General features: G+C 39.5%; 1 protein-coding gene across 2 annotated transcripts in view; it reads left to right on the forward strand.

The window, feature by feature from the left end:
• The window catches only part of RECQL4 (RecQ like helicase 4), a 913,040-nt gene that overhangs the window by 14,199 nt on the left and 872,657 nt on the right, over positions 1-26,184 (forward strand). For both annotated transcript variants that reach the window (XM_044068076.1, XM_044068075.1), the window contains exon 3: positions 25,916-25,949. In XM_044068076.1, coding sequence (XP_043924011.1) covers positions 25,916-25,949 — 34 coding nt within the window. The remainder of the gene's footprint in view (positions 1-25,915; positions 25,950-26,184) is intronic.

A 26,184-nucleotide genomic window follows, 5' to 3' on the forward strand; every position in this document is an offset into this window, starting at 1 on the left:
GGTGCCAGCTCGACGCCCAACCTTCAACAAAGGCACGCCCATTTACGCACGCGTGTGTGTATGTATGTGTAGAAAAAAATATATATATAAAATATTGTAGTGTGTGTGTGTGTGTGTGTGTGTGTGTGTGTGCATGTATATGATATGTATGTATATGGGTGTGTGGCTGATATTGTCCCTCTGTTATTAGTGAGACAACACACACACACACACACGCACACACTGCCCCTCTGTCATTAGCGAGATTGAACCTGGTCACAGCACATTTTAGCTTCAGAGACTGGCCGGGCGACTTCACTTCAGGTTCGGACGGGCTTAGCACAATAGTGGATCTTGTGCCTGAAAATGCAGTAAAATACATGTTAAGAAAATAAGATCAGCCTTAGGATAAAACAGATTGCAGAAAGAACACTTTTGCACCACTTCAAATCCTGTTCTCACATTGATACCAGCATAATAAAAACAACAATCCTTGACTTCTCATTTTAAACATTACTTTGGGTATGAAATGAACACTATACAGGTCTGGATCATTCATTTACAGTATATAGTTGCTAATTTGGCTAGAAAGACAACACACAATTTGTATGAACCAAATTTTAAACTAAAATTTTTTTTTGAAGCATCAGTGATTTTTGCCTCAAAATGTTGCCTGTCTCAGACAGGGGAGACTATTTTACTTAAAGACTAAAAAGCAAACAATGTAAAAACTATTTTTTTAAATGATTTTTATTCGGTTGCTCTAAAAAGTAAAAACATAAGGAAGAAGAGTGAAGACTTTGCAAAAGAAACTGGCAAGCTGATTTCAGAAATGAATTTGAGGTTAGTTTTGCTGATTCCTGCTAATTTTTCTGCTACCTCATTACCAGAGTCAGCAAAACCAGCCTCAAATGCTTTTCTGAAATCAGCTTGCTTGTGTTTCTTTTGCAGAGTTTTCACTCTTCTTCCTTATTTAACTTTTTCGAGCAACTGAATAAAAAGCGTTCTTTTTTTTAATATTTTTATTAACTAAAATCCCAAACCATTTACTTCCTTATGGTGGAGTCTTTTGTATGGTGAAATATTACCTTGCTAAAATCTTATCTGTTTTGTCATGTTGAACATTCATAAATGCTTGCTTTGTTTTGATCTGTAGATATGACTGATAAAAATGTGATTATTTTTTTTGTGTGTATTTTCATCCTATTCCATACTGCAGAGGTACTTTTGTTATCAGAGGCCACTAACACATGGACAAGTGCTTAAAGCTCTCATGTGCTACATATTATGATATACCTGGTGTACGTAGTCTATAATGGGGGTATAAGTTGAACCCTGGCACAAAGTATTGTTTTGTTTGACATCTGATTATTGCATTTTTGCTTTTGGAAGTTATGTCTACAAAATTTCTTGAAGGAGAGAGGTAGTGAGAGGAAGAAAGATAGCGAAGCAGGCTTGATGTGGCCTGCAAAATGGGATCCCCCTAATTTCAGCAAGGTGCATCTTGGGGGAGCCTCTGTTTTTGAATTCCAAGGGAGTCTTGATGGTGGCAGTCTTGGCATTACCACACTGGTGGCTGCATTATTTATTTGTTTTTTGCAGCCTAACAGTGTTGCTAATGAGGAGAAACGCAGTGCTACCAAGATAGAGCATACTGCTGTAGTATGCCAGAAGTCTTCACTTACCATACCACTGGTAAAGTTTGTATCTGTCATGTTTCAGGCTACTTTCTATGTATGCCTATGGATGATAACCATGGATTCCTGGTCATTTCTAAGGTGGTCTTACTGTATCCAGACTGTTAGCTTAACTCAATTTACAAGTTTATTGGTGAAGTGCTCTTATACTATCAGGCTGGTTTTGTTTGACATTTAGATGAAGCTCTGACATGTACTTCGAGTACCTTATTTTGCAAGGAATTGCTAACAGCTGACCTTGAGTTTAAATCCCAGAACTGACCCAGCACAGACAGTTAAGTATGTAATGTATCCACTTAACACAGAGTTAGCACAGAGATTTGAGGCTATGAGCTATTGATGAACTGCTTCCTGTGATACAAGGTTTGATTTATTCAGCCTCCGTTTATATTTTGTGTGACTCTTACTTAACAGGTCACTTAACCAGTGGTCCTGGTATGAGTCTGGAAAAAGATCCATGTGGATCAGTTCTTTATCTCATTTAACAGATGCACATAAATAAAAATATATCTGTCTTTCTGGTACACATTATATTATATTTGCTAAATGGGAATGGCCGGTCTGAGATGAATCTACTTTTGTTTTTTTCTAAGAGCACAGATGAACATATTGAAACTGTGCATAGAGGATGTATGCTGGTTTCTTGACCACAAACCTTGATAAATGTTAAATATAAATTCATACTGCCACTGGAGGGAACCAAGCATGAAATTGAATTAAGATATGCCAAGAGACTAGGGGAGAGAGGGGGCCTAAAGATTGCCTGGTGACTAGGGGAGAGAGGGGGCCTAAAGAGTGCCTGGTGTTTGGACAGGAAATGGCATACCAGATGATAATGCTTTCAGAAATGTTAATTTAATTAGGAAGTACTGCCTTTGGAGAGACAACTGGCTAAAGCAGATGCACTTACATTGAGGATAAAATGAAATGTGTGATGAGTCGCATCAAGGCACATGGACTGTACCATACCTTGTTTAAGCAGGTAAATACTTTAATTGGGGACTAGTAGTAGAGTGGATGGCAAGACTAAGGAGGCTGCATTTAGAGATACATTACATGACATGGAAACTTAAGTTGGGAAGTCTGGTAAAAAAAAGGCTCATTTATGTGAACCATCCTTGTGCTATTGAAAACTGAGTACCTATTTACAGACCTGCAGTACCATTTTATATTGGTAAGGAATACTGAAGTAGGTGAAAAGCATTTGTCAATGTGAAGGCAGGGAATTTTTGTTTATTACTCTAAGAAATGTAATATAAGCCATTAACAGCTGTAGAGATGTGCTTGTCAAGTGAGGCTTTCTTACTGAAGCAAGCAGGGAGATGGCATACTTAGTTGATTGCATGCAGGGTAATGGACTTGGCAGAAGCCATTGGTGTACTTTACATTAAAGATTAGTTGAATTGAGCTCTGAAGCTGTGAGTTTGACCCATATGACCAGAGTATGATTAGCAGCTTGGGCACTGAGTGAGTTGGGCTGGGAAAGGTAGGAGTGAGCAGTACATGTCAGTTTGCCTGTTCTGGGGGGGAAGAATTGGTGGTCCAGTGGCAGTTTTGTCACATGCATGCAGAGGCTTGCAGATAATTAAAACAACAGATAACAAAGAAGTACTGTAGTTAGAGAAGTTGGTTTGGCTTATCAAGCCAGTAATGGCAACTCTCATTAGCAAGTGGATGAGAATACTTACATGCAGCAAGAAGATGTCGTAGCAGTCATAGGAATGTGGAACCCACTTCATCCACCAAAGGATGTGGTTTGCACTTAATAGAACCAGCTCTAATGGTTGTGTAAATGACAGTTTATGCCTGACAGGGAATGAATGGGCTGACTGAGCACTGAGTCGTGGAAGGCTGGTGGTTGGGGGAGGGGCCAGCTATGGAGGGGGGGAAAAGCTTAAATTTTTTATGTATGCTTTAAGTATTTCCTGTATTTGTTTTAATTCTGAGTGTGTGTGTGTGTGTGTGTGTGTGTGTGTGTGTGTGTGTGTGTGTGTGTGTGTGTGTGTGTGTGTGTGTGCGCGTGTGTGTGATACATATATGGATATGCATGAATGATAATGTCATTGACCAAAAAAAGTCCTTTTGCTTTGTCTAGATAATAGAAAGTAATTTTGGACTCCTATAGTAAAAAAAAGTATATGCCGTACTGCAGAGAAGAGACCACCTCCCGCCATGCAAACCCATATGCCCACTAACTCTGTTTTAGGTTTACTGTTTCTCTTACTTGCAGTTACATGTTCATTAACTGAAATCTGTGTGTGGGTATAATCTCATTACACATAGGAGTACTGAATAATTAAGATTGTAGGTACATAACATTTGACGGTTTTGCATGGGCATTCCCTGAAATGGGCTCAGGGCTCACCATTTGAGAATACTGTTTTAAAGTAATGCAAGTACAACACCTGCTATAAGATGAGATGTTGGAGGACTGGTGTGACATAGCCTGCATTTTCTTTCCTATTTAAGTACGATCCATTTATAGCTATGTCAAACATTGTATTGAAGGATTTTAAATTTTTTCTGTTTTTATTTTTCCAGGCAAGAGCATTAATAAACATTAGAGAAGTGCAGTGGCTCACTGGTAAGAGCTAGGCTTTACAAGATTATGGTTCATTCCTGACCACCTCCTGTCATTCTCTTTGTGGAGTTTGCAGGGCCTGTATGCACTTGCATACAATTTCTTAATTTTTTGTTTGTGTATATAAGTTATATATGCGTGTGTGTTTGTGTACATATATATAACCGGAATTTGTGTGTGTGTAAGTGCAAGACTGTGTATTTGGTTTTACAGAGAATCATTAATGTGCACTTTTATTGAGCTTCACTTTAGCTCTGTCAAATACACACCCATTGAACTGAACTAAAATAGAATAGTTTGTGTGTTTGCATCCCCTCTAAACCCCCTCATAGTTTCTGCAGCAGTTATCACCTAGTGGAGCTTAACGGGGTAGCCACTGAGCTTAGAAGCTCCAAGATGAGGGTAAGACATTCAGCCCAATCTGTACCCCACCTGACTGTTGCCACAGAGGAAACAAATGTGCTGATTAAGCTCCCTGGAGCAATAAGGAATGGATCATATGACTCTCACCAGGCACTAGATGTAAAATGGAAAAATAGTGTAGACTATTATTCAGAAGTTTCTGCCAGCATTCCCTGAATGCAATTGAAATTACACATCAGAAAGCTGTCATTTCTGCACAAAAAATGAAAGTAAGGCTCAAAATCGAGAGGCAGATTTGAAGGATGACCCTCTGGTGAAAGGAGAAAACCGCAGCAACAGCCCAGTGCCTCCTTTTAGCAGGACAGATTCTTCTCCACATAGCTTTGAGCACAGGTTACGTAGGGACGTGTCTCCTGCCTGCCACTTACAGCATAGCTAGCAGACAGATTTTTTTTTTTTATTTCATGGAATAATGCCTTCTAATAACGGTAGACCAGTGTGCTATACAAGTAATATCAAGGGGCTGGCTGCTCAACAGAGTTCTACAACAGACAAGTACTGGGTAACCATTCATTTAAATACAAAGCAGCTGATTCCCTTAGCCTTATTAATGTTTCAAAGCCTTCTGGATGTTGGAAAACATAAATGATTCTAGAAGAAGAACAAATAGCAGGATTTTACACCCCATACTTGAGAAGCCCCACAGGAAATTTCAATGATCCAGGGTTGCTAACTCCCATGTTTAGTTTGTCTTTCCTTTTTCCTTTTGGCATCTTTGCTGTGCCTAAGCTATTTGCACAGCTGAAATTAAAGGGAGTTCAGTTTAATCATTGTCTTGGATGGCTGTAGTTCAAGCACTCTGTAGGTATCTTGTAGTATAGGGTTGTCTGTGCTGAAGAAACTCTTCTGTGTTTTCAGTAGTTAGGTATAGTGCCTAGTGTGTAGAAATCACACGTAGTTCTGTTTGAATTTAAGAGGTTCCTAGTGGCAATTTTGCAGTCTGAGACCTGTGTTCTGTCTGTCTCTCTCTCCTCTCAGAACAAGATTGAAGTTATGATGGAAATTTTTAATCCAGCTTTTGAAGGAAATGCCTTCCATTGGCTAGGACATTCTTGAAGATTTTGGGATTCATGTCCTCCTGTGTACTGATTTCTTTGGTAAGAATGGACATCATTAGAAAAATCTACTTGTGCGCTGGGGAATTATGGGATCTAAAGAATCTACCATTAGAGTTGAGTCTTCATCTTCTGTCCTCTCTGATCAAGGAGTTACAATGGTGGGTTCTGCGATCATCCCTGAACCTCCCATTCTCCTCTTCCTGACGACAAGTTAACTACTGATAGTTCAGATTACACTTGTGGGGGTTTACTTCAAGAACTTTATGTTCAGGCGTTTATTCCAATTCACAAGGAAAAGCATGTGATTTTGCTAGCACTGGGGTTCTTCCAGAAAGTTTTTCAATCGGGAACCTTACAGGTAGTAACCGTGATAACAACCAAGACTGTTATGATGTGATACACCGCTACGTGTGACTTTGCTCGTTTATGTAAGCTAACAGTGATAATTTAGGAATAGGCACTTGTTTAGAATGGCTTTGCAAGTAGTTTACACCTTGAGCTAGTAAAGCAAAACAGGTGTAAGCTGGCATATGTTAGTTTCTTAAGAATTGGCTGTAAACAGGAGTGTTTGTAAGTGTTAAAGTTTTGGGGATGTGTAGAGATGTCTGCTTCACTCCACAGCATTCAGTATTCTGATCCAGGTAATCTAATCTTCTAGTAAAGGTCGTAGTCAGGGTTTTGTGCATGCCTTATCTCCACATGTTGTGACTCTATAAGTTTGTCTGAATGTAAAAAGAGAGAAAAAAAAAAACAACTAATTCTTGTCCCTTCATTCTGGCCAAGGCAACCGTGTTTTACCTGCCTAAATGTTCTACCAGCTTGGTGGATCTCCATGTAAAAAAAAGTCTCTTAAAATTGGATGGAACACTAGAAAATTTACCTCTCTGAGTGAGGTGGATTGTCCATCTGGACACACTAATTTATTATAGATTTGTGTTTCAGTCCCTCAAGTTTTGCAGTTTCTGGTATCCTTATTTTAGCCATATTTGCCTCTCTCTCTCTCTCATATGAACTGAAACTTTAATTTTGGAGGAATTTACTTATAGTGGTATGTACTTTTAATAAAACAGGTTTCTGAATTTTAAGTTCAGCTTAATGTACAAGGGGTCTTATTTGGCCTTTCTCAAGGAAAGGGTGTCTTTAAGAACAAACCACTTTTTTTTTAATGGTCTTTGAATTTATAATGCATTAGTCTACTCAAGTTTCCATTTTTTGTGTTCCCACTATAGAATTTATAATGCATTAGTCTACTCAAGTTTCCATTTTTTGTATTCCCACTAGAGAAAAAAAGGGAGTGTGTTTTTTTTTGCACTGCATTGGCTGCGGTGGTGCAGCGGTTAGCGTTGTCGCCTCACAGCAAGAGGTTCTCCGGTTCGATTCTCGGCTGGAGCTCCTTCTGTGTTGTGTCTGCATGTCCTCCCCAAGGTTGAGTGATGTTTAAAGACATGCAGGTAGGGTGTGTGCGTGAATGGGTGTGCCTTCTTTGAAGGCTGGGCGTTGGGCTGGCACCTCAGCATCGTACAAATCCACTGCCAGTCATTAGTAGACCGGATTTCTGCTGTGGCAACCCCTAACCAGGAAAAGCCAAAAGACATTAGTGTTGATGTTTGAAGAACGTTATGTAAAAATACGGACAAAACTTATTGGACAGACTAGCCATTTGTCTTTTTTTTTTTTTTTCCCCTTAATGATGGGGAAATAAATATAGCTATCCTGTAATGAAATATTCCAAGAGGTTAGTTAGTTGCATTGTGCTTTGCTGTAGTAAGTACAGTAAAGAACTGTCTTGGAGGTTACGGCTCACTGTACCATATCAGCAGTCTGCTTCAGAAGTATTTGTTTAGAGTATCTGTGACACTGCTACATCGTCTTTCATCCACACTTTCTCAAAACATTACAAGTTAGTTGTATTGTCTAGTCGTAGAACACAAGCTGCTGTTTCTGATTTTATGAATCAGTCCCAAGACTGTGACTCTGGTGAGGAGCACAATTGTAAGCGACAGAGTAGTCTTTTGTATAATAAAAGAAGGGCAGGGTATTGCAAGAAACAGACCTGACCTTATCAAAAGTTGTGGGTGTGTATAGAGCTAGAAAATTAGAACTACACATTTTAAGGCATACATTTTAGGAAATGGACCATTGTGAGAGAAAATTTTTATCGAACAAGCAAACATGAGAGTGCCTTGTGACATTGACTGCAGTAATAAGAAGAGCCATGCTGTGCATAGGAAACTTAAGCCTTTCTGCAAAATACCATTGGCCAGATTTAAAAAAACTTGCTCTCCAGTGCATCTTACTCCAATGTAAACCTGCTCTGATTTCGAAGGACTTGTTCTCAGTGTAAATTACTAACTACTGTGCAAGTCCTGTCTGTAAAGCAGGCTTACAAATGGGGCCAGGTTCAAAAATAATTGCTCTTGGTGTAACAAATAGAAGGTCCTGTTTCAACTTGCAACACTTAAAGAAGCTAGTTCTTTATATTTATTAGTGACATTTGCTTACCAGGAAAGTCTGACTGGGCAATAACCTGTTTTCAGAGGAGGACCAGCAAGAAGTTCCAATGTGTAGTATAGGAAAGCAAATCAGTAGACTATAGCAAATATAAACATTTGATGGATTGTCACTTTTACAAGGACAGTATAATAGAACAGTTGTATAGGTTGTCATTTTTTATAAACATAATACAATAGAATGTAAATATATTTGCAGTGCAATATGGTATATATTGGGTTGCCTAGCCTACTAGGAGTGGTAAAATGAGCTCAAACTGTAAGCGAAGGGGGATTGTGTTTCTGTACACATTTGGCAGCAGTCCATAGAGATTTATAGAATATTGCAGAGCACCATTGTTGTAGTGCTCTTTATGGCTTTGCTGGTTTATTTACAGGCTTTGGAAATTTCAGTGAAACTGTTGTATGTAAGTCAAATCTAATGCTATACTATTGATAAATGCAACAAAGAATCTGTAGGTAGCTCTTTGGACTAAAATAGAGCAGGAAATAAAGGAAATGTGAAGTTGGGCATCATTAAGAAACAATTAGTGTTAACTGAATGGATGATTAGAATGATGCTCATCGTGTTTCACTGTTGCAGTCCTTACAAAATGGGTTATCCGGCTCCCGGTAGCCCTCAGTCGGCCATGAAAGAATATACGTACTCTGTTCTATTTACTATACACTGTCTTAACTGTTGCTAGCATGATTATTAGCTTAAGCAAAAAGCTGCAAGAATAATCTGAAATATAAAGGATTAATTTACAGTAGTGTAAAATGCTGAGAAATTAGAAAAACATTGTGTGCTGGCATAGCTAATAAGATTTGGCATCAATGCAAAGGAGTATGTTATTGAAAAACAAAGTTTGTAAAATAGCTACACAGATGGCAGCTGAAAGTACATCGAAGTAAAACAAGATAAAGCCAGAACACAAGCAAGATAGTGCTGGAACACTAAGTTTCAGATAATGCAAGACTGAATTTCCTGGACCAAAGAATCGGACAAATCATAAATTAGAAGAACAAATTAAAACAAGACTGAATTTCCTGGACCAAAGAATCAAGGACAAATCATTAATTAGAAGAACAAAGAAAAACGGTTATACAAAGAAAAAACTGCATTACATCAGACTCCATTACCAGACCCTCTGGTATAAATGTAACTGTGCACAAACAAGCTTTGGGAATTTGCTACAGAGAGCTGGCTTGTTTGTATTGCTTGCTTGTAGAACCAAAAGGAGACTATAATAGTATAGCCTATCAACTGAAACTTTTGTCTTCGTGTATTTATTGTACTCGGTACAATACAGTAATAAGACTAGTTAATTACAATAAATAGTTAAATGAACTGTGGTATGCTTGCATGCAAAGGCAAGTAACAGAAAGAAACCAACAGGAATCCAGTACAGAATTCTTCAGACCAGGATACTAAAGGCCATGGTATATAACATCGGCTGCCTTTGGTTTAAGTTTGATGTTAGGACGTCCGGTACAAAGGAAGGCATCCAACGCCATTTCCTCAGTCTTTCTAGTGTGGAGCCCGAAGCAGAAGCTTTTTGCATGAGTGCCGGTTGGCCGAGTACCTTCTTTTTGTATTCCGACTGCATATGAGGAAAATTCAATGGTACTTCAAAAAACCTTTGGTGTCAACACACTCAGAATTTAGACTTGATTCTTCCTCTGATTCCCTGCCTGCAGACTGAGTTCCTTTGGTGGGCGACGGCCTATGCATAGAACAAAGGCCTGCCTTTCTGTCCACCTCCTGCACACTCACCGCAGATGCCTCGGACTATGCTTGGGGAGCTCATCTAGAGGGCAGATGCATTTAGGGGACTTGGAACTATCAACAGGTTCATTTGCACATAAATCTGAAGGAACTGATGGCAGACAAGCAGGCCTTGATGGCTTTCAAGCATCTTCTCTCTCCTGGTACTCTTCTAGTCAGGACAGACAACACCACAATCATGTGGTACATCAACAAGCAGGGAGGGACTCGCTCTTACCCCCTATGCAGATGAAGCATGATACTTTGGTCCATGGTAGCTTCCATGGGCATTCATCTGATAGCTCAGTTTCTTCCAGGAAGTCTCAACACCTTGGTGGACCACTTGAGCAGGCAGGTCAGGTCCTGAATCCTCACGAGTGGCAACTAACAAAGACCATTTTTTATCGAATCATTCAGAGGTGGGGCACTCTCCAGGTGGATCTCTTCTCATCTCCAACCAACCACCTTCTTCCAACCTTATTGCACCAGGGATCATCACTACAAAGCTTGGAAAGTGGATGCTCTGTCCTTCCCCTGGATACAGCTTTCGGTCTATGCATTCCCTTCTCTGCCTCTTCTTCTCAGAGTGCCGTTAAAAATAAGGGTCGAAAAACCAAGGGCCATCCTCATAGCTCCAGACTGGCCCAGGCAACATTGGTATCCACTTCTTCGCAGTCTCTCCCAGTCCCAGCCTTGGCATCTTCCCCTGTTACCAAATCTCTTGGTCCAGGAGGGGGGAAAAATTCTGCATCCTCTTCTTCAGACTCTGCATTTGGCAGCCTGGCTCATAATTTAAACCTTTCCCAACAGGTGGTTGTGGTCCTTTGTGAAGCCAGGAGACCTAGCACTAGGAAATGTTGCGCAGATAAGTGGAAAAGATTCTTTATTTGGATGCAGACTAGAGGGGAGGACCCTTCTCATCCTACTCTTTGTTATTATCGACTATCTGCCAGGCTTACTTAATGGTGGACTTTCCTTTTCTTCTATCAAGATTCATGCTTCAGCTATTTCTGCTCATTGTTCCTTTGAGCAACCCATTTTCTCTTATCCCTTGATGAAACAGTTCCTCAGGGGAGCTAGCAATTTAAAGCCTCCCAGAAGGGCTCCTACTCCTGCTTGGGATCTTAATTTTGTCCTTGAGAAACTTACTCTGCCTCCTTTTGAACCAGCTGCTTCAGCAAATTTGAAGTGTCTCTCCTGGAAAACTGCCTTTCTTTTGGCTATTACTTCAGCTAGAAGTTTCTGAGCTGCAGGCCTTAATGGCAGTGGAGCCTTTTATCATCTTCCATGTGGATTGAGTTTCTCTTAGAACTAATCCCTTTTTTATGCCTAAAGTGGTTTCTAGCCTGATTCTTAACCAGTCTATCCACCTGCCTACCTTCTTTCCTAATCCTCAGAATAAAGGAGAAAGGTTACTGCATTCCCTGGATGTGCATAGACAGCCTAGATTTTACCTGGACAGGACTAAACCTTTTTGAATGTCTGATCAGTTGTTTGTCAGTTTTGCTCCTGTAGCTCAGGGCAAAACTATTTCAAAGCAGACCATTTCTAAGTGGATTGCTCATTGTTTTCACTTTTGTTACAGCATGGCAAGGTTCCTCCACAGAGTATTAGGACCCATTCTACTAGAGCTGCTTCTACCTCAGCAGCTTTTTTAAGGGGGGTGTACCTACAAGGGACATCTTGGAAGCAGTTACCTGGACTTCTGTCCACACTTTCACTAAACATTACAATTTACCCTTAAGTCCAGGGCTGGTTTTGCCACTGCAGTGTTGCGTGGCATCCTTGCCAACCCTTAAACAAGTGGGTGTTCCTCCTCCCTTTTAGGTTCATATGTTCATAGGTAGGTACTAGGCTATCTGCCCAAAGGCATTTATAAGCCTAGCCGGAATGTGTTGGCTTTCGCCGCCTCCTTAGATTAGTTCCCTGTGCCTCTGTCCAGCAGAGCCATTGAAGTGATCCCTGGGGTAAACTTTCTGTTTCCCATCCACTCGTCAAGATTTGTCTTGAAAAGGGTTAACGAGGAGCTCTGCCTAATGTAGATTGGAATCTTGTTCCGGAATATGGGAAGTCTCTGGGACAGGAATTTATCCCTCCAGCACGTCCTATTTATTGTTGTGGTGAGGTTTAGATCCCTGGAGTGTGTGGCTTGAGGGGATATGGTTTTCTTTAGGTGGAGCATATCCATTTCATTCTGGGTTGGACATGGCCTTATATGTCAGGCAGAGATCACCTCCGAGTAGGTGGTATGCAACCGAGTACAGCTGGAGTTTCTTCAGTGGAGCTGCCTAGGGCATCTGCTTGAGGCCAGTGATCCTCTTGGTGAGGAACTTCTGTGGTCTTTTCAGATGTTTCAGGTGTCTTGTAAGGTACATCCCAAATGGGGCATTGTACTCTATGAAGGGTCTGATGAGTGATGCTTAGAGGGGCCCAATGACCTCTTTCGATCTGGATGCAAACCCTTTTGAGGTTAGGTGGGTCACATAGAAGGATTTTCTAACCACTTTGGCAATGTGATTATCAAAGGAGAGGTTACTATCTACTTGGATCCCCAGATCCCTTATTACGTCTTCCATATTTAGGGGGCTACCACCTATGTGGTAGTTTGTGGGTACTTTGTTTTTTTCAAAGGGGATGACTATGCACTTTTTGGCATTTAGCTTGAGACCATGGTTTTTACACCAGGTATCTGTCTCAGTGAGACCCTTTTGGAAGATGTCTGTGTCAGCCGGAGAGTCAGTTATAGCCCCTTGTTTGCAGTCGTCTGCGAACTTGGCGAGCCATAGTCCTCCTGCGCTTGCCTGTACCTCTGAGAAGTATATGCTGAACAGGAGGGGTCCTAGGACTGAGCCCTGGGGAATGCCACTTGTAACAGCTTTAGAGTCAGACCTAGCTCCTGCAACTCTTACCATGTAGGTTCTGTCCGTGAGCCAGTTGGCAACCCATCTCGTGATGTAGGGGTTTATGTTCAGGCTGGTGAGCTTGTCTATAATACCTGAGTGGGGAATAGTGTCGAAGGCTTTTGCGAGGTCTAGGTAGGCTATGTGGGCCACCTTTCCCTCGTCTATAGTCTTGGTAACTGTCTCAAAGAAGTCCACCAGGTTTAGGAGGAATGATCTGCCCTTAACAAAGCCAAACTGGGTTGGGTTCAGTGTTTGGAGGTTTCCAATGTCTCTGTTAATGAGATCCATGATGATGCGTTCCATAGCTTTGCAGACCAAGCTAGTCAGGCTTACAGGACAATAGTTCCTGGGGTCCGTTGTGGCTCCACCTTTGTGGAGCGGAATAACAGTTGCTCTGCGCCACTCTGTGGGCACGTAGCCTGTGGAGAGGCTGAGTTTAAACAGTGTGTTTAGGTGAGGGGTTAGTTTATCTTTGAGCTCATGTAGGATGCAGCCTGGGACACCGTCCGGTCCCATTGATGCTGTGTTTTTGGCTTTGGAAAGGGCTGTTTTAACCTGAGTGTCTGATTTCAGGGACACTACATTCTTATGGTATAGTTATGGGCCCTTTTGGGGGTGAGAGGGGGGTGAAGTTTGCACTGAACCTGTCTGCCAAGATGTTGGCTATATCAGTCGGTTCAGTGTATTTTGTGCCATTCTGCACTAACTCCGAGCAGATCTGAGAATTGCCACTTAGATTCTTGACATAGCTAAAGAATGCCTTTTATCTTTGGAGTCCATGGCAATTTTTCTTTCGAAGCTAGCCTTGGATGATTTTATGAGTGGATGTAGTTTCTTGCTGATACTGATCAGGGATGTCTTCCCTTCTTGAGATTTTACTCTCTTCTGTAGTAGTTTTCTCCTTCTATTGTATAGCTTGTTTATGGCAGGGGTCCACCAGACTGGTTTCCTTTTCTTGGAGGAGTGAGTCTTGGTTTTGTTTGGGATAGCATGATCCATGCATTCTTGTAGGTGCCCGTAGAGTGCATTAGTAAAGGATTTTGCAGCTTGGACAGCGTTATCCTTTAGCATGGGGGCTTTGAAACTTCCCACCTTAGTCTTAAGTAATGTGAAGTTTGATTTTGAAAAGTTTTTCACGGTGGTTTCTTTGACCGGGGGTGGTGGCGGAATGTGGATATCCAGAGTGATTAGTTTATGGTCAGATCTAACCAGTGAGGGGTTGACCTCCGGTGTGGAACACCAGTCGCCCATGTTGGTGATGACCAGTTCCAATATGTTGTCACCTCTGGTGGGGGTGTTAACCAGTTCATCCAGGGCGTTTGAGTTTATAAATTCTAGGAAATGTTGGGCCAGGGAGTTCGTACTTGAGTAGTTCTCCCAGTTAATATTTGGATAATTGAAATCACTCAATATCAGGGTGTTTGGTAGGACCTTTGTTACCCAGTGTTTCCAGGAATGTTGAATGGGGGTCCTGGGACATGGTGGGTGATCTGTAGCAAGCTATAATTTGAATAGTAGTTTTGCCCGTTGTTAGTTGCACGTGGATGATCTCGGAAGTACTGTGCTGTGCGACTAACCTGGAGGTGTGGGTATCCTTGATGAATATGGATACTCCCCCGCCTTTTGTATTTCGGTCCGGGTTTTGTGGCCGAAATGTATGGTATGAGTTGTAGCCTGGTAGTGCTGGGGTGCTCTCTGGAGCCTTAAATCAGGTTTCTGTTACTGCACATATATCTATTTTCTCCATACTGAGGAGTGCCTCGAGTGCGTGCATTTTGAAGTTTAGACTTCTGGCATTGAGCATCATTGCCCTCAATTTTTTGTTACTTGTGCTATTTATGACGGTGGGTTTGTCTTTTGAGCCTTGCCTAAAAAAGGCACTATGGGGGTGGCAAGAGCCTTGGCCAGTATTCGAAAGCCTAAGGGTGACAGGTGCAGGCCGTCTCTAGCAAAGCAGCGTGGCTTGTCAAGCATGTCATCCCAGGCTGACAGACCCTGGATCCCCTTTGAATGACACCAGAATCTTAGCCAATTGTTGAAATTCATAATTTTTTTCTCTATACCATGGTGTTTTTTTTTTTTCCTGGGCTGTGGGAATCACCTCATTTTGTAAGGACTGCAACAGTGAAACACGATGAACATAGTACAGCTGTGTACACTTACCATAAATGTAGATGTTCGAGTGTGTTCACTGTTGCAGTCCTGGTTTCCGGTATTACCTGCTGTAACAAGGGCAGAAGGCACATGTGTACACACGTTGAATTAACTTAGCAAGTGCTATTAAATATCATTCAGCATATGTAAAGACATTATTAAACCTTGGGCAGGTTCTGATGCATACTACATTTAATGGTCCTTTGCATTATATGGCTTCACGCTACTTCTGTAGACCTACTAGTCTATATTCCATTTCCTATTGTGCAGAAAAAGTACAGTGAAATTGATAGTGCCTCACCAAGACAAGTAATATATTTACTGTTTTTCTAGTTGCACTCATGTAAACATTAAAATATCAAATGCTGTATCCATATAAGACATCTTGACTATTTCTGCTGTAAAAGGAGTAGTGTGTGCAAATCAGCAGAGTTAGAAAATTCAGGCAACTTTCCTAAATGTTGCCATAGCAATTTTGTTGTGCTGTTGTCATCAGTATGCATGCAGTGGGAGTGTCTGGTATATCTTTGACAGTTTAACATGCTGATATTCAGGGTCCCCTGCGGGGTTGCTGAAACATGTGTGATGCTCCTGTCTCAAAGTAGGGAGTTATTTGTGAATGTTTCTGACTCCTTTGCCATGGCAGGTGACAATTGAGAGGACAGTGACAAGAATGTATATTGAATAATTTTTAAACTGATGTACTTGTTTGTGTTTGAGCTCCATTTGGGATTTTTCTTGTCCCTCTGTCTGGGGTAGGCACTGGATTTGTTTGTCTTGTCACTAGAATACTTTGCCCAGATTGCGTAGTAGAGTATGTTCCAGGGTAGATGTGTATCTTAAACCTGCATGTAGCAGTTGCAGTGATACTATGCAGATGTTGCTTTGTACTGTTCTGCTGAGTACAGCATCAGTGTTCATACCTTACTGGAACTGACTTTTGTATTTTACAGGTTGACAATTCATAGCCGAGCTACAAGATAATATCTTCCCTGCATATTATATACCACAGTTTGACTGTCAACTGCAGATTGTTTTTGCCTGTCATTTGCATACCTCATGTAAACCTGGATTTTTGAAGGGTTGCAGAAATATTTGTAGTTATTTCCTGAGTTGGTGGTATATTTGTAAATTGTGTAGGGCTTTGGTATGTGGTAGCCACCACCTGCCATCCCTGTATAGTTGTATACATTATTCCTGAATACTGCTGACAGACTGCAAAATACTGTCTGGTTTAAAGGCTTGTGACAGAGAAATAATACAAAATCCATGGGAAAATTTGCAGCTTGAAACTGAAGTATTTGGTCTTCTAGCTATTCCAAGGTCCTGTGATATTTGTGGAAAGACTGGAAGCTGTGTAGGTGGTATCACGTATATTTTTGCAAGAGAAATATGTTGTAGAGCCGGGAAGAAGAATGACAGAACTGTCACAAGTGGTACTGCTGAAGGAAAACGGAAACTTTCTGCAACTACTGACTATCATATTTCTGAAAGTAGCTCCTCTAGTTTTGTTTTCCAGTAAATATGTCATCCAGCAAGAGCTCTTTCAAATAAGGCAAATGTCCAGGGGGAATCATCCTTATCAAAAACTATAGAGTTGGAAGACCAGAGAAGAAGCAAAATGCATCTGGTTGTGAGTCGATCATGATACTGAATACTGATAAGACATTTCATGTACAGTCAAAACTTGTGTTTATTATAGCAATAACCCACGCCTGGGTGTGGGTAATTCTGGATTTACCCATGGATGGCGTGGTTTGGTCCCGAGGCCGGCCGAGGACCAAACAAAGCCACCGATGGTAAATACAGCATTACCCACACCCAGTGGTTATTATTATATTAATGACATTATTTAAGAAAAGAAATAATTACTTTTCTTAAATAATGGCATTGTATAATGCCTCTTTACTGCCCTTCCGCAGCTGTCTGGTATTCTGCGGCAGTTCTGATGTACTGCACATGCCTACGCAGTACATCAGAGCTGTGGGCAAAAGCACTGTTTCGCTATGTTAAATGGGTTTAACATAGCGAGACAGCTTTAAAATAAGTGTCCGTTGCTTATTTAAACCTGTGTCGCTATGTTAAACTCTTTTAACATAGCGAGACAGCTTTAAAGCGGAGATCTCCGTTGCTTTTAAACCTAACTATGTTAAACTCTTTTAACATAGCGAGGAGACCGGACCTTTTTCCGTTAGTATATTGAGGGATTTACAACGGGCACGCTGGTTGGGCTGGCCAATCAGCGTGCACGTTTTAGGAGAGGAATTGTATAATAAAAAAGTAATTTGGTGTAAAAGCCCGTGATCTGCTCAGTACAGTGGTAAAGCTGATTAATTTTAAAATGATCACAGTAATATAATTGCTGTAAAAGAAATTTGATCTATAACTAGAAAAGGGGGTGTAGTGTTTGAGAGTATATAATATGGTAGTATCTTACTGTCGGGCATTGCACATTGTGTGGTACATTTTCTTTTAGAAGCAATCTGATTAAGAAACCTCTTGGTGACTGAAGAACAACCAGCTTGCTAGTTTGACATCTGGATGATCAGTAAACAGAATGTATGCAAGACCAACAATGTGTGCTGTAGGCCATCCTCTTTCTCGTTAATTTTCTAAAGAATGAGTAGCAAGATTGAGATTGAATGCATTGATGCAGGTGATTTGGCCGATTACTTTGACATATAGTTTCAAGGATGACTAGGAAAATCAGGTTTGAACAAATGGAGAGCTGAGCACAATGAGTCAGCAGGATGCATAAAGAGCTGATCAACACTTGTAGTACAAGCATATGTTTTAATTGGTAACTGAAGGGAAACAAAGTAGCAGGATTGAGAGTGTGAGATTTTGTGTGTGTGCTTGCACAAGTATAATTTATTTGTTAAAGCTTATTCGTACTGTGTGATTCTGGCAGCTGCCTGTAGTAATGAGAGGAGGGTGATGTCTGGTGTTATACTGCATGTTACCAGTATTCTTGTGGCTGGCACATCTTGAGTGAGGTGTGTATGACCTGGCTGTGCAAGGAGAGAACACTTTGGTTTGTAGATCGGCTTTGGGTAAAAAAAATATATATATGTTGGGTGGGGGGCTGTATAATTTTGGTGTGCTTTCAATATATGTGTGTGTGTGTATAGCTGACTTGTCAACATAATTATTCATTTTTATGCCATTTACTCTAAGCAGAACCCTTCACATATGAGCATGTTGATGTTTTGGATTGATTAACATTTTTGTTTTTTGGTCATAGTAGCTTATTACTGAATTGATAGTTAATGGTACACCTTCTAAAGCTATTGGAGTGCATCAGTTTCTCTTAAGCTAAACATGAAAATGAATTACTAGCTGGTTTGGACTTCTGATGCATCTCTGCAGTATGCAACCTTGGATCTTTTTCAGGGAGATTCACTTTGATCATCATAACACACACATTTTATCCATCTGTCTTTTATGTTTTTCTCCTGACCATAAATTGTAAAAGTAGTGGTAACTTGCCTGTGAGGAATCCTGTTGGGTATCACGTTAGTTGTGTACTGTTAAGGGTAGGTAAGAGATTCCTGTATACATCTGCATCATTCTCCATTTCTTTTAGTTCTCAATATTTTTTTAAACTGTTTTTATTAAATTATGACTTAATGTACATTTGCCTATATCTTTAACAGAAAGGGAAACCAATAATATTTTCCATTTGCTTACATTATGCAGCACACATCTTTTCCATGTAACTATCACCAGTCCAGCATTGGTTAAATGGCTGAATTCCTGCCTCTCTTAAACCCCACTTCTTCCCCTGAGTATTCTTCTGTTTGTATCATTGCATGTAATTTCCTTCTTCCCTTTTTAGATCCTCTTCCAGTTTTTATCTTTTATATAATAAATACTTCAAGTACAGTTTGTTTAAACTTTGATTTCCATATTCTAGTACCTGCTTTTTGGGCAGCCAATAGAATTACACTTAAGGCTTTACTATATCTAGACAATTCAGATCCTGTGTCCCAGCTCAGAAGAATCATTTTCTTAGCTACAGCCATTTGCTTATGCAATATTTCTGACAGAGTACTCTCTAGGAATAGTTTACATTCTGCCAACTTGTTACACTCCCAAAACATATGTCCCCACTTCTCTTTCTTCCTCATCTCCAATATTTGCTGTCTACCTGAGGCAAGATTATTTGAAGTCGGCGTGGGTGTACAAATATCTGTGCAAACACTTCCAAGCAGACATCCTAAACTTTCTGAGCTTTGTTGCATACTTGGGAGCCATATGTATGTCCTCACATTTTTCTCTTGCTTTTCTGTTCTTGCTGTCCAATCTTTTCTAATCATCTCTGATACTTGGTTATCATGCAGTATTTCGTATGCCTTCCTAATTATGCATTTTAACAGCAGCTTCTGTTTATATTCATCTAAAAACTACTAGTGCAGGTCTTTCACTCAAGATTCCCCCATCACTTTCTCTTTGTCTGTATTCTGATATTAATCTCTGATAGGGAAGATGGTCTCTAACCTGCCGTCCAAATGTCATTTTAGCCTCATCCCACTCTAACTTTCCAGTTCAAGTTTTTTACTCTCAGTATCTTGGTTCAGTTGCTAGTTTTTTTTCTGGTAAATTCCAGTCCCCTCTTGCCTGTTTAATGTACCCCTAATTGCAGCCATACCCATTAGCAAAGTCTCCCTTCTCTGTTCTCATGTTGGCTTAGTTCTTAGATTACTTTATGAATATAATGCTTTGGTGGGTGGTGGTCTTCTTCTTAAGACACCGCATCCAAAATCCCACTCTCTATTTCTTGAACTTCTCCCTATTCATCGTCACCTATTTCCATTTGAATTACAAATTTCTGCTTGTGTTGCGTACGTAAGCCTTAGCTGTGTGGCTTTAAAATATCCCTTCAAATTGGGTAATCCTGAACCACCTTGTCCTTTTGAAAGGATCAACTTATCCCACTAACTCTTGCTCTTTTCCTCCCAGATAAATTCCTTCAGCTCTCTTTATTATAGTCCACAACTTCTCCTCTGGTTGATAAATCTGTACCTGACCTTTTATATAAAACTAAAGGAACTAAAAGCATTTTCACTGCTTGTATCTTGCTATCCATATTGATAAACAAGATCCTCCATTTTCACAGTTTTTGTGTTTTATCTTTTGTTTAGTCACTTCCCATATATCCTTAGCTGCCATAACAGAAGCCTTTTTAATCCAAACTCCTAAATACTTTATCTTTTCATGTCCCCATAAATATGGGTATTGCTGATCTAACTTGTGTGTGGGTACATAATTACTATTATAGCCTTTGTTTTGGCAAGATATAAAATTAATGAAGATAAGACTTGAAACTGTCTCCAAATGTTCTACAACACTGATGTCCTTTTCTGGATTTATCCAGTACAAAATACTGTTACTTGCAAATAAACCATCTTTTCTTGATTACCATGCCAGTTATATCCTTGAATTTCTGAATTTATTTTTTTTGCCAATGGCTGTAAATAAAGAGCAAATAATGAAGGGGAAAGAAGACATCCTTGCTGTCTCACAACAAGAGGTGTTCTGGTTCGATTTTTGATTGGGGTGCCTTCTGTGTGGAGTCTGCATGTTCTCCCTGTGATCGCGTGGGTTTCCTCCGTGTGCTCCCGGTTTCCTCCCACATCCTAAAGACATGCTGTAGGTGGACTGGATACTCTAAATTGGCCCTAGGCATGTGTCCGTGCGTGTGCGCACCTTCCATGGAAGGTTGGGCGCTGGGCTGGCAACTCGACACAGTAAAACTCCACTGCCAATCATGAGCAGACAGGTGATCCGCTGTGGCAACCCCTAACTGGGTAAAGCCAAAAGAAGAAAGGAAGACATCCTTGCATCATTTCTGTGTTCAAACGTAGCTTATCAGAGAGGAACTCTCCCACTTCAATTATTGACTCCAATCCTGCATAAATATCCTCCTAATTGACCTTAATATTGTAACAGGGAGTGCAAATGCTTCTATTGCCGTACTCCTAAAATCCCACCTTACTTTGTCAAATGCTTTCTCTGCATCAAGACCCACCATCAAACAGCAGCACTTACTTACATTCTGCTTCCCTCTGGATCTTCATTGTTCTACTAATGTTGTTTACATTGCCTCCCCTCCACAAAACCATGTTGATTCATATCTATCAGTTTTGGCAACATTTTTGCCACTCTCTTAGCTGGTTTAAACAAGCACTTAAATTCAATTAAAATTGAAATGGGTCAATATGAAGCTGGGTCTGATGGGTCTTTACTATCTTTAGGTAATATAGCCACCACAGCTTTTTTTCCAAGATGGTGATGCGTCTCCTCCTTTCAAAATACTGTTAAACAAAATCTTCCAGATCTTTATCGCTTTCTACCCCCAGTTTCCAAACTTCCACAGGAATGCGGTTTATTTCTGGAGACTTTCCTGAAGATTGATATATACTTTTTATCTCATCTCCTCCTATCTTCACTGTTAATTGTTGAGCCTCATCTACCCCCAACCTTGGCATAGTTAAGTCTTACATAAATATTTCTATTTGTGCTCTTTCTTGATTTCCATATTTCTTTGCAGGTTTTCATAAAATTTCTGGAATATTCCTACTACCTCTACAGAATCTCTGGTTGCATTTCTTGTTTAGTCTCCCTAAGTTAGGCGACTATTTTTCTACTTTCTGTTGCCCAAGTCATTGTGCCAAGTTTTTGTACTCCTGGAGTTATTAGAAATAGTCTCTTAACAGCGGTCTTTCTAAACTCATGCATATTATCCAAATACTCCCTTATTTTCTCTTTAGAACTGTGAATTTGTGCCTTTTTATTTTAACCTTTGCCAGCCCTCTAAGTAATTCCTATCCCTTCTTAATTATATCACTTTCTCTTTAATTTCTACCCTGTTTTTCAAGTCCATTTTTGTTTTGTCCCACTCACTAGATATAACTATTGAAGATATTGCTATCTTCCCTAATAACTCTTGAGTAATTTCCACTACCCATTCCTTAAATTCCTCTCTTTTTAGAAGATAGGTGGGGAAGTGCCAGTGTCTCATTTTTACATCATTACCATGCATTTTTATCTTAGTTTTTGTCAGAGCATTATCCAAAATAGTTATTTTATGTGTGTTGAAGCTTTCAATTAAATGCACATGTCCCTGTGAAATATAATTTATAATCTAGTCCAGCACAGAGTTTCTACTACTGAATTCACTTTTTCCATACCAAATATTTTCATACATTTCTTCAGAAATTGACCCTCGTTTGTTACATTTCCCTGCTGTGTCCCCCTGATACATCCTCACTATTGCAAATCAAATTCCAATCCCCACCTCTAAGTGGAGTTGCTTGCTGATGGCTGTCTTGAATTTGAATTCTTAAGCTCTATAATGGAAGGTTTTGGTGGAATATTAGTACATGCCAGCGTAATCCTCATCCCTTGCTACTTTCTACTACAAATCTATCATTATTGTCTTTTTTTTTTGTGTCTTCTGTCTCTATTGGAGCCCGTCTTCCAATTGATAAAATTATTCTCCTTTTCTTCTATTGGAACCTGTCTACCAATTGATAAAATTATTCTCCTTTTCTTTTGTCCCTAATATTGTGCTGCAGAATATCCTTTCTTTGTCAAATGCAAATGGTGAATTTTTCCAAGTGTGCCTCTTAGAGCATTGCTGTTTGTACTTGGAATATCTTAACATAATTAATACTCTTCTTTTTGTTTATATCTTTTAAGGCCATTTACATTTCAGGATAATATGGGTATTATAGCCATTATGATAAAAAAAATATTGCGCCATCTTTTATACATGACATTTTTTAATGTGCATTTTTTTAACTTTTGTGTTGCATCCACACCCCAGTGTTTCACAGGCTGATCTCTTATACAGTTGTTGCTTCTCTTCTCCATTTGAAGTTCTCACATTTTTTAAGACTTTTTATTTTAATGGCAACCCTCAAACAAAATCTAAAATACATTTTCACAACATATGATTCCGTTACCTTAGAACTGTTGCAACAAAACTATATAAATCTTGAGAAAGTGAAGCTTAACCCTCCAGATAGGAACATTTCCCAAAATTTACAACTGTGCACCCACAGTTTTTACCTAACCTAAAATTAAGGTTACCAAGTGCATTATTGCCTGTGTACCCTCTTACACTGAGTGCTGTGCCTCTCTTCAACTCTTATCTCCTTCCAGATATGAAAAACAGATTACGTATTTTCAGAAAACATTAGTTTGTAGCCCTGAAAGGCAAATTGGCTATCTTTAGATACAATTAAATTGTACACTGTTCTATTAAATCCATTTAAAGTAATGAGGCTGTTAGAGAGACTGTTTTATCTTATTCACCGATTTCTTATTTCCTTGTCATTGTACCTTTTAAATTTTGTATTTCCCTTCACAAATAGAGCTCATAATTTTCAAAATTAATTGCTTGCACTTGCAGACAGCTGGTCTCCATATAAAAGGTGTCAGCAGTAAATCTTTGTTAATTTCACTCAGAACAGAATGTACACATGCCTTCAGCTGCAGACTTCTTGATTCCCAATGAACATTTGCTAATGGGAGAAAAAGGCTAATGTCTTTGCAGATGTAGGAAACTTGGTGCTTTCAAGCCGAATTGCTTACAAGAAAAATTTGTAGCTTGCACAAAGCATTAATCTTGACATTCACCCCATAATCATAAGATAATATTTTAATTGTACATATAATGTAAGCAGTACACTATATACATCTGCCTTACCACACCAGCCCAAGATCACAGCATATTCACTGTAAACTTGTTTTTGTCAAGCCTTCTACTCCTGCTGTGTGGTAAAGCATGTATTTTTACAACTAAAAAGCTGTTTTATTGTACTGTCTTTAACATAGACAACAGTAGCTGAGAAGAGCCCCCCACACTTAAAATACCTCTGAATGCACACTACACAAAACTGATTTGATGTTTAATGCATGCAGTTTATATCATGAGCTGTTGTATACACATTAAGAAGCACAAAAGTTGTTTTACTTACTTTTTCCCCTGTGTCCCCTTATAAACATTAATGACTTAAAATGGGGTGTGTGCTTTACAGTCCACCCACAAGTTTAACAAAGTCATCTTAAGTCCAGTCATTCGTGGGCACTTTTTCTTGCAAAGCTATACTTCACAAATGTAAAATTATAGTCTCTCATTTATTCACTAATTTCAGTGTTGCTGGTGGTCTTCTGTTTATCTCAATGTCTCATCACCATACTATGGTTCAGTTTCAAGGTACTCTTGATTCTTGGAGTCAATTCCAGTGCATTTTTCTGTCTCTTTCTCTCAAGTATTTTCCTTTTGAACTTTGGAAAAAGTTTCACTGGCAAAGTTTCTCTGAGATTCATTTTAATCTTAGGTCTCACCCCTGCCTCTCGAAATTCCTTGAATGCTGGGATAAATTTGCTTCTCTTCTGCTTGCTGTGTAGGAAGTAATTATTTTTCACAAACACACTGTTTTCTCCAATTTTTAATGCTTTTTCCTTTCTGACACAGTTTTGTTAGGCTCAACTCCTTCTGCTGGTATGATTCCATCTTTTCTAATACAAGTCTGGCTGCTTTCTTATAGTTAGGTTTGGAGCACACACACTATGTGCCTGTTGAATTAACAAATCCTGCTGTGGAACACCAGTTGCTTATTTCTGCTTTACAAAGTTAATACAGTCTGTTCCTTCCAGTTTCTATAGTGCAGCAGAAAATCTCGGGTTTCCTGTGTGCTGTGTCTTCTGACTCTTAAGATTTTTGAAATTGCTCTTCTTTGTTATTTGAGTTGGTATACCCCTTTACTGTTTGTTATTTTAATCACCTGTGAGTATGTTTGGTTTACTTTTTTCCTCTAAGATTTATCTTTTTCCTCTAAATTACTGGATACTATGTCTTGTACCAAAGCTGAAGCCTGAACTGATTTTCTGAATGTTTTCAGGATTCTTCAGAGACTGTGCTTTTTCAACTTCTCTGGTCGATTTTCTTCCAGATTCGTGAAATTTCTTCTTTGCTGGCATCCAGCAGTGCACTTACTAGGGAGTAATTGAATTTTATCCCAAAAGACAGTTTCTCTGGCTCCCTGTGAGAGCCTAAATGAAGCTGTTGATTAGTGTGCAGCCATCTTGAGAATTCCCAAATCTTGCTATTTCAGTTTTCCTCTTGTACTAGAGGAGATTATTACTGCCTGTTAGTATTTTTTTTCCAGTGGTTAGTTTTAATACTTCATTTATTGTAGTTTTAAATATTTTATCTATTCAGAGTTTTCTCAAGAGTAACTTAATTCTTTACTATATGTACTTGTGGTAGACAAACAACTGTTTTAATATTTCTAGCCTTTGGCCCTGAGCAGAACATTTATAAATGTGGGACTTTTAGCAAACCCAGATAGGTTATACAGTGAAGGAGCAAAGCATTAAAGCCCTTTATAAGTGAAAATAGTTTTTGATCATTGCAAAGAGAATGTCAATAAAATACAAAGCAGAGCTAGCCTAAAAAAAAAAAAACTCTTAATTTGGAAATGTACTGAAGCCATTGACAAAGCTGATGATTTTGTTGTCTTTGAACTCTGGGACTGTATTAACGTCTAAAGGTATGCCTGAGGCTGGTATTATGTTTATTGTGTCCCAACAGTGGGCTTATAAAGTGTTATTCAGTGCATTTTAAGCTTCTAACAGTGTCAGTTTTAAATAATATAAGCTAAAGCCATTATTTTTTTGTTATTGAGTGTTATGATTTACTGTTGGACTCAAAAAGATTTACTGTTATGTTAAGTGTACTTCATTTTCCAAATCTGCTTCATAAGTAGAAGAGTTTAACAAGACAGGAACATGTTAAGTGGGTACCAGAGAGATATGTAAATGTATTTATTTTTTTCATTTACTTCATAGGTGGATGTTGAAGGTGCCCCTGAGGACATACAGAGTAAGTAACATAAGTAAAAGAGTCATTTGTGAAATTCATTTTCTTTTTACTGCATGAAATGAGCATCTAGGTTACCAGATCAAAGTCAAACGAACATACTTTCAGTATTGAAAAAATTAGTTTTCTGTGAGGGACAGCACACCCTGCACATTTCTCCTTGATAATGAGCAGTTTTCTGGCTGCTGTGCTTTTTAGGGAGGTGGAGAAAATCCTATAACACTTCTACTTTAGTGTA

The sequence above is a fragment of the Protopterus annectens genome, chromosome 4.part0 (genome assembly GCF_019279795.1).
Source record: "Protopterus annectens isolate FY-2018-M chromosome 4.part0, PAN1.0, whole genome shotgun sequence".
Classification (NCBI taxonomy): domain Eukaryota; kingdom Metazoa; phylum Chordata; order Ceratodontiformes; family Protopteridae; genus Protopterus; species Protopterus annectens.